This window comes from Oreochromis niloticus, linkage group LG4, assembly GCF_001858045.2.
Source record: "Oreochromis niloticus isolate F11D_XX linkage group LG4, O_niloticus_UMD_NMBU, whole genome shotgun sequence".
Taxonomy (NCBI): Eukaryota; Metazoa; Chordata; class Actinopteri; order Cichliformes; family Cichlidae; genus Oreochromis; species Oreochromis niloticus.
In genome coordinates, this window is record NC_031969.2 from 25842876 (window position 1) to 25851580 (window position 8705).

Consider the following 8705-nt stretch of genomic DNA (forward strand, 5'->3'; position numbering starts at 1 on the left):
TGAAACTTTGAATATTTGCATACATATGTTTGGTTTTGGTATAGTTTTAAGCAAAAACAAGAAAACCTTTAAGATTTTTTTTGTCTGTTACCCAAGCTAACCTTTCCCTTTACCTATTTCCCCAAGGTGACATTTGGCTCTCCATAAAGTTTTGCCATTAAAGCAAACAGCTGTTTTTTTTCTTCTATGCAAGGTAGTCCGAAAAAATTCATTAAAAAATCTGAACAGCCAAGACAAGTTTACTCATCTTACTTAAAAACTAATTTGACCCAACAATAACTTGCTGTATATCAATAATATAAAGTAATTTAAAAAATTATCATTATAATTTACTGCAATGCTTTGGGTTTTAAGTGAATGTTCTAATAAGGAATAATAATGCGTAATCACAGTAATTAGAGAGCAACATCAAAAGCACCAAAGAGCACACTATAAATACCTTATACAATAGCCCTCTGTATGCTGTAGGTTCACTGATGCCTTGCAAATGAGTGGAAAGTTATGATTCAGGGATAATAGCACATAAACTGCTCTCATCATCGTTGTGGGGCGGTCGATTGTAACTTTCTAATGGTGAATTGGGGTCAAATGCTCTGCAAGACAGCACTCCTCTGAGTCACCACCTTTGTCATCATCTGCATTATGGTTGTCATCGCGGCTGGTGTGCTGGCCAGAGGCACAACACCTGTAAGCGTGTTCTCCGCACACACACACCCCTCGCCTTTTGGTTGGGCGGTTGATGGCGATGCAGCACGACCACAGGATTTTCAGATGAAAAGGAGGCCAGGGCACCATGAGCAGGAAGTGGTTTTTGCTCAGTCGATGCACGGAGCCGTGTTTCGGGCAGGTGTATTGCGCTCGCTTCCTTGTTGCGTGTGAAGTGTGTGCATGTGCGCATGGTTTAGTGTGTTTGCCTGCAGCAACTGAGCAAGACACAACAAACACGTAGGCCTTGTGACTCGTTGTCCATTTATTAACCTTGTTTGTTTTAAATAAGAATGTAAAGCAACTAGATTTTTATAAAAATTGCTTTGGAAAAATGAGTATTCATATATTACCAAATTAAAAAGAACTGTACAAACATCTCAGATATGATATTTATAACGAATGCAGAGGAGAAAACATGTATCTACAGAGAGGATAACTCTGCATAGCTCATAAATCTTACTGATATTTGCCAAAAGATGAAGTGAGGTAGAAAATTATGATTCCACATTGTCAGACGCCAGGACCCCTGACATGAGTTATACTCAGATTATATATATACAGTTCAGAGTCCCTCAGAGAAAACATTAACTGGCCAATAAAAACCAACCTTTGGGGTCCGGCACGCACTTTTGACCTGCACACATGGACACATTGAAGTTGAATATATAAGGGTAGTAAAGTGGGTGATTGTCTTTGATTAGCAATTTGAGCAAATAAGGAGCATGATTAGCCCACTTCAAAGGCATTCAGAACAAAGACGTGGCTAAATTAGACTTTGAAGACCAAATGGTTTGGCCAAATAATTTTAAACTTGAAAGCATAGCAAAGTGTGTGCTTCTATAAACAGCGAAATTAGAAGAGCCAGGCTGGTATGCTGATAAATTAAGCAAAAAAGTGATTTTTAACCACAGTGTTTGGTGTTTCCCTCACTATTGCCCCAGGTATTTCCCTTTGTTCTACTGAGCCCACATTAGTCCACATGTAAAGATTTCCATAGACATTTCCATAAGAGCAACTGAAAGCCAGCTTCTCTGCTTGCACAATAAGCTTCTCATGCATCAGTTACAATGTAGGTTGTGTGGCATTAATCGCCACTCAAAGCTTCCAGTGATTCTTTCTAATCATATATTTAGACCTAAAGACAAACAATTCATAATGCACATAGGATCTCATGAAGCAAGAGCAACTTAAGTGCTTTTTAGTCAGGACTGAACTTTAGCTAAAAGTTCACCACAGCAGACAGAAAGTCAGACAGGTAGGTTCCTTTTTGAGGCTATTTTAGCCTCATTGATAACAATTGATTCCAAGAATTAAAATATAAAGCAGCAGTACAACAAAACTGGCACAATAAATAGTGAAATGGAGGGAGACAATTACAACACAACAAAATCCCTTTTAGAGCTTCCTTGCAGACAGGATTCAGCATCCGGTGTCTTCCAGTCCGGTCCAGTACCTGCTGTAAGAGCATTTTCCCTCCTCATCCTCAGGAGAGTGAGATTTCAGTGCATCCAGCGAGAGAAAAGCAGGGTAGTTTGAAAACATCCTCACCTACAGTAAGCTGTTGCATATCAATTTAGTGACTATAACCAGCAGTATAATATTATTACATTTGTATATTCCATGCAGTTCACAATCCCTTAGTGTTAAGTGTCTATAGGAGATTACAGTTCAGTCATGTCCATGATCAGTGATTCATTTTTTTTAATCACATTTTCCATTGACTCAAAGGATCATTCTTTTCTTTATTCAGGTCTTTGCAAATGTCTTTATCTCATCATTCAGTTATGCATTTTTGCAGGTATACACCTCCTCCTCTCTCACACATGTCTGACACTCCACGTGGCAGCACCAGCGCACCTGGCAGTGGCAAGACAGGCTGGTGAGGCGCATGGCTGTGTTATAACCACGTCCGCAGCACAGACTCTGACAGCTTGTGTCTTTGGCGCACGAACGGCCACCTGTACCAGGGGAGTAGCGAGAGGGCCTGCAGAAGCTGGGGGAGTCTTCCAGGTAGACCAGGTCGGTAGTCCGGAGGCTCTGACCTTGGCGACGGGGGCTTGCGAGTTCGGTCTCCCCGGTGGCTGCGTTGGTGACGCTCAGCACTCGCACGGCAGTGTCGTATCGATACTTCAACAGGCGTCCAGTGTCGTGAAAAGGAGACAGCTGCTTCCAGCAAGTCCGTACAGCACAAGAGCCGGAGACACCATGGCACTTGCAGGTTGTTTTCAGTCCGCTCTTCACTGCCTGGGATAAGATGGGAGGTTAGGGGGCAGGGGGTAGGAATTGGAGGGAAAAAGGGAAGAAATGTCAGTTCCTTCACTTTGATTCATTACCTGGCCTCTTATCTGGGAGGTCTATCTGGCAAGAGTGAGACAATTTCCTGCAGGGTGCATAGGGGGTTAGGAGTGGTGGTCCACCGATATGTGCCTTTAGCTCACCTCAGTCAAAAATTTGACATAATGGATTGAAAGATACTGTTCAGCATGTCATATTTCACCCCACATTTCTCACTTGGACAGCTCTTGCTATTTTTTTTTTCCTCGGTGTGTTGAAACTAGCTCTGTCGGCTTCTCTCCTGCCTCTCTTTCCTAAAGCCTGAGGCAGAGGTGACAAACAGGGGCGAGTGGAATCTCTCCACCCTGTTTTTAGTACATGCCTGCTCATGGAAAACATCGATAAGAATTTCTGCACAAGAAGTGCCAAAAACATAATGCAGCATTTGGTAGTGGTGCCCCTCATTTAGGTTAATAGTTCACTGAGCTTGATGGTCAGTGATGAGAGCAATCACTCAGCCTGAGAGCTACTGTCTTTGCAGGGGCCAGAGACAGGTCATACAGAGAGACCCAGAGGGTACTTCGAGGTACTTCTAGGTACTTCTGCTCAGTTCCTCCTTTTGCAGGTATGAACCCCTCAGGGGCTTCAGAGCACCATTAATGTGAGATGAGGGATGCCGGCACTTTAAGTTTTTGTTAACACGGCTCCTGGTCTCTTCTGGCCACACTGGTGTCAACTGAGGAAAACATTTAACTCAGTAAAGATTAGATAAGATAGTTGTGTTTTTCCTTTTTCTCCTCATCAGCCTTGTGTAGGTGTGAGCTACAGGAGTAGGACCCTGGGGCCTGCTATTTCACAGCTACACAGTGGTGGTTATGAACATTAGGTGGATTTATGAAGAGCACAGTGATCCAGTAAGTGGAAAAAAATGCTTGCTCGTATATTAAAAAGAGGCCACGGTTATAATCGTTCTCTCTGAAATGAGACCTTTAATTTTCTGCTGGCCCGCACAGCAAGCTTTATCATGCCTGAAAACACCTGGCTCCAACCATCCCACAGCCATCTTGTCTCCTCACTACAACTGCCTCACCCTCTGCCTCTGTATTATCCGCTCGGGCCGATGACGGCACCAAATCAGAGAGCATTTATCTGGCTGGCACCATGAAAAATATAGAGGCGAGGATTACAGTTCAATAACATTTGATACTCTGGACTGCGTCAGAGGCGTAATTGTCATGTAAAATTGCAGAACAACTAATCGAGCTAAGTGTTGCTTAGGCGTACGTTTTGTCGTCTCAGGCTTCAAGGAGTAAACTGTTTTGCTGCAGAATAATTGATGTAATATTTCTACACTTACCCGAATTCCAACATTGATGTTGTGGGCATCTACCTGAGCCCTCAGGTCCTTGCTGACCCTCTTTTGGCCGAGGAACTTTTTGAGAAACTTGGTGCTGTATTTCAGGTTGTCACCACAGACCCCCCACTGCCACGCTTCCCGATGCTGGATCCCGGGGGAATCGTCACAAGTGCACCTCTCCATTCGACCTGAGCTGCATGCTTTGGCAAGTGCATGGGTCAGTGCTGCAGAGGACACTGCCAGCAGGAATGCAGTCTCCTTGAAAGCTGTGGCAGAGGGATCAGGGGAGGTGGAAGAAAAGAAAAAATATTTAAAGCTACATTTTTTCAAGGCTTTGGATGCAAAAGCTATTGGTGCTCAGAAACATTTTCTCTGAAACAACAAATTTACGACAAAATGCTTTTTGCGTCACCGATTAACCTTTTAAGCCAGAATGTTTACAGAGGACTCGATGCGTTGTCAGGGTTTACAACAACATCAGCAATTCTGCAAGTTTTCTTACGTCGCAGTTCCTCTCCTGACATTTCCTTTTGGTTTTGCACTGTTATTTGCTTCACCCAGAGCCATCACCACGGTATATTTTGATCCAATTAATTATTATTTTGACTAGGAAGGATTTTCCAAGATGAAAGTGGGTAATCACGCCACCCTTTTCCTCTGGGAATGGCCACTTTCCCGAGATAAAAATAACCACAGGGCTTGAGCGCTCTGCACCGCACCACATTTCTTGGCTTTCTACTCCCTCATTACCTCTGTGCTGACCTGTTCATGTTCTCCCACACAGTGATATCCATATGCATAAGGCTTGGAAGATCCTAAAGGAGTTTATGTGCACAGCAGGGATTTTGAGCTATATGCAATATGGTGATCAATAGCTGTATCAAGCCATGCAAATTATAAAGTATTCAAGTAAGCAGCTTCTCAAAAACTTTAAAAGGTTGTATCAAGTCAAGGGGTTCAGAGGAGTTACCGAGTGTTATCTTGACAAATTCTTTGGTACTACAGAATGACTTAGGAATATTTTTTATCTTTAAATGAGATGAAGAAAATTAATTTTGTCACTGGTTTTCTCAAGCAAAATAACTTACCAAACTTTTTTTTATATACAGTAATGATTTTCAGCACTTTGCTGCAAATAGTTGAAGCTCATGTCTCAGTTGTTTATTTAGAAATGCAACTAAAAACCATTAGGAACAAAACAAATAACCTGTAAGACCTTATAAACGGGTGTATATTCAGTTTCTATCTTGTACAGCATGTAATACATGTAATTGAAAAAGCTGCTTCCCTGTGTGAGAAAAGGGCTTGTAAAACCTGTATTGTTTGAAATAAAATATAAAATATCAGTTAAACTATTTCATTAAATTTGAACAAGAAACCTTATTTTTTTTTACAAACTTTTACAGCTGTTAAACTGGTGATAAAAAGTTTACGCATAAATTTATTTACTGGTTAATTTTTTTCATTTTTGACTTTTTAATTGATGAGCTTATGTCGACAAAAACATGCCTGCAGCACTACAGGTGTGCTTATCTATAAAACATCCTGTACTTACTGCTCAGCCATGCACTGCAGGTAAATAAAGACGAAGACGTATATAATTTGTAGTTGGATTAAAGAGAATTTCAGACTTTCTCAGTGACCTTGAGCAAGAACCCAAAATTAAGGAAAGTGTTAAAGTGGCTCACCTCTTTTCAGAAGACTTCCCCGGCCATCCAGGCTGCAGTTCCAGCGTTCGTTTCTGAACTGATACCGACACTCAAGGAGGCTGAGGCGCACCGACTCCCGAAGCGTCTCGGCCAAGCCCGGCTCCCTGCGACAGAGTCTCTTCTGTCTCCTCGTCAGAGTCATTTGTTCGCACTGCTTCAGGTGGGCCTTTCCCGATGGAGCTTCATTGGAAAACGGGCCTGGTAAAAACACCAGGGGTTCCCGACCTGTCAGTCTATGATTATAGAAGAGGGGGGGGGGGGGAAATCACATTAGAAATTGTATGTGTGTGACAAAATACACAAACACTGCGTCCTGTACCACAGTAATGAAACTATTCTGTCACCGTTCCAGCATATGTGGTTATTACAAATGTGTTCCCACAACGGTATTTTCTCTCTCGAAGAAAATCCAAGAATAAAACTTTTATGTTCATTTACCTGAAAATACATTTGAAATTGCGAATATGGATTTGTTTGTTTCACTGGAACATTTTAGCGTGTACATGGATTTTGAACAGCCCTATAAAAATATAATTACGCGTGCGTAATTCGGCTAAAGCTTGTAAAGGTTGTGGCTGTGATCACTTCTAAAGATTTAAACAGAAAAGCCAAACAACCGAGATAAAATGTGCAAGTAAAAGTTTATCGTCTGACCCAAAATAAGCTGCAGTGTGCGACAGAAGGATGCAGAGTGCAATGATTCGCAATAGGCAGGCGGTCCTCGGGAGCCTGGAGCGCATGATGCCGGGTTGGCGCTGTTCCTCATCTCGCTGATTCTTCAATAGAGAAAGTCCGTGCCGTTCGCTCGGCGCTTCTCTTTAAGGGGCCCCTCATGCACACAGACTCTCAATCCGCTGCGCCAGGCGCTCTCGTCCGCTGGGAGGAAGGACTATTAGGGGAGGATTCATCATCCTGCCGCACCGTCATTGGATTCTCTCAACATTGCTACTGTATGTTCCCTCCCATTGTAACGCCACCCAGAAGATGCAAGATCAGCTCATAATAATAATAACAATAATAATAATAATAATAATAAAAACTTAATCAAAGTCGTGATTGAATCTAACGTTTGTGTAGGACTGTCAGTTACCTGAAGCAATGAATAAGCAGTAGAACTGTTCAGACACAGGGTCTATATGCATGATTAAAACGGGGGAAAGTGGTTGAAATTGATCTGTAGTTACTATATAAACTGCAATAGCCTACCAAAAGTGGTAATCAAAAACTGAAATTATTAGCTGAAATGATTAACAGTGTGGCCAGCTAGCAATAAACAAACAAAATTGCTAAGTAAACAAAGACAAGCAGTTGCTGTAATGGTTACCTGTTTTATGGAATGGTAGCTTAAAGGCTGTGAATGAATATATGGAATAGTGAGCAAATGTTTATGGATTCAGGCTGAGATAGTTCGTCAACCACAACTGAAGCTGATGGTTATCTAACAGCAAACATCTGTCTGATCAAAGGGGCTCAGAAAGCAAAACGATGTTTCTTTGGTTAACACATATAATTTCTTATATTGCATTATTAAAGACTATAAATTCAGTCATCCTGCAAACACGCTGAAAGAAAAAAAGAAAGCCAGGTTTAAAAAAAACAAAAAAACAACCACATGGATAGGAAGCAAAGGATCCGTGTCTGAAAATAGTTCTGAAATTAAAGGACAGAATCAGACACTGAAGTCTGTTATTCCAATCAAACTTATCCCATCTGGTCCCAAACAGTCGAAGGAAAAAAGAAAGAAAGAAAAAACAGGCATGGATGGAGCCCCATCTAGTGGATTTTTTAAACAAAGAATAAATCTGGGAATACAAATGAACGTAGAGACAATAATACTAATGCTTTGGTTGTGTATCTACATTTCACATTTAAGCTAAAGAAGGAGGCAAGGGTTTTTTGTTAAGGCAGTCCCATCCTTTAATGGAAAAGACAGTCAAATTTTGTTGTAAATTATAGCTTAATAATCAATAATATCACTTTATTAATGTTTTATTAATTATATAGTGGATATATCCATCCAGAGGCCAACATATTACAGTACTCAGCAAAAGTCTTGAGCAAACCCTAATTTCTTTATATTTTGCTAGAAAAATAGGTGATGTATGCAAACATACACAGGAATACAGTCTATATGGGAAAAACCGAGTTTGCACTGTACTGACCAGCTTGAAAGTCAATATTTGGGATGGTCGCCTTTATTCTTCAGTGTAGCTTCATATCATCATGCTGAAAAGGGAAGCTGTTGCAAACCAGACACTACCCATGGTATTGGATCAGAACCTGATGATACTTTACTGAATTCATAGTTCAATCAATATTGACAAGACTCCCAACACCACTGGCTAAAATGAAGCTCCAAATCATTGTGGAGTCTCCACTGTGTTTTGTACATGCTCCTCTCCTGACCTCCTCTGTACTAATTATGATTTGAACCAAAAAGTTTGAATTTTTTCTCTTCAAATGAATCAATACATCTTCAGTCCAACTGTTGCCATACCTGAGTCTTTGTTTCCTGAATTAGATGGATCAATTAAAGGGTCATCTCAATGGCATCTCTCAGGTCCTATCAGTTTTTGGGAGGATTTCTTCTTTTTCTTAAGAACATGACTTTCAGAAACACTTCATCTGCTGTAGATCGTTTTTGTTTTGTTCTTTCA

The 8705-nt window shown here is 41.1% G+C and overlaps 1 protein-coding gene across 1 annotated transcript; it reads right to left on the reverse strand.

The window, feature by feature from the left end:
• Nucleotides 1-950: 950 nt before the first annotated feature.
• Nucleotides 951-6930, reverse strand: wnt9b (wingless-type MMTV integration site family, member 9B). Its single transcript, XM_003442171.5, has 4 exons — nt 6703-6930; nt 6028-6281; nt 4340-4605; nt 951-2952 (listed from the first exon to the last, which is right to left on the reverse strand). The coding sequence occupies exons 1-4, from the start codon at nt 6786-6788 to the stop codon at nt 2491-2493; spliced, it is 1068 nt and encodes a 355-aa protein (XP_003442219.1). The 5' UTR covers nt 6789-6930; the 3' UTR covers nt 951-2490.
• Between the last annotated feature and the right edge of the window lie 1775 nt (nt 6931-8705).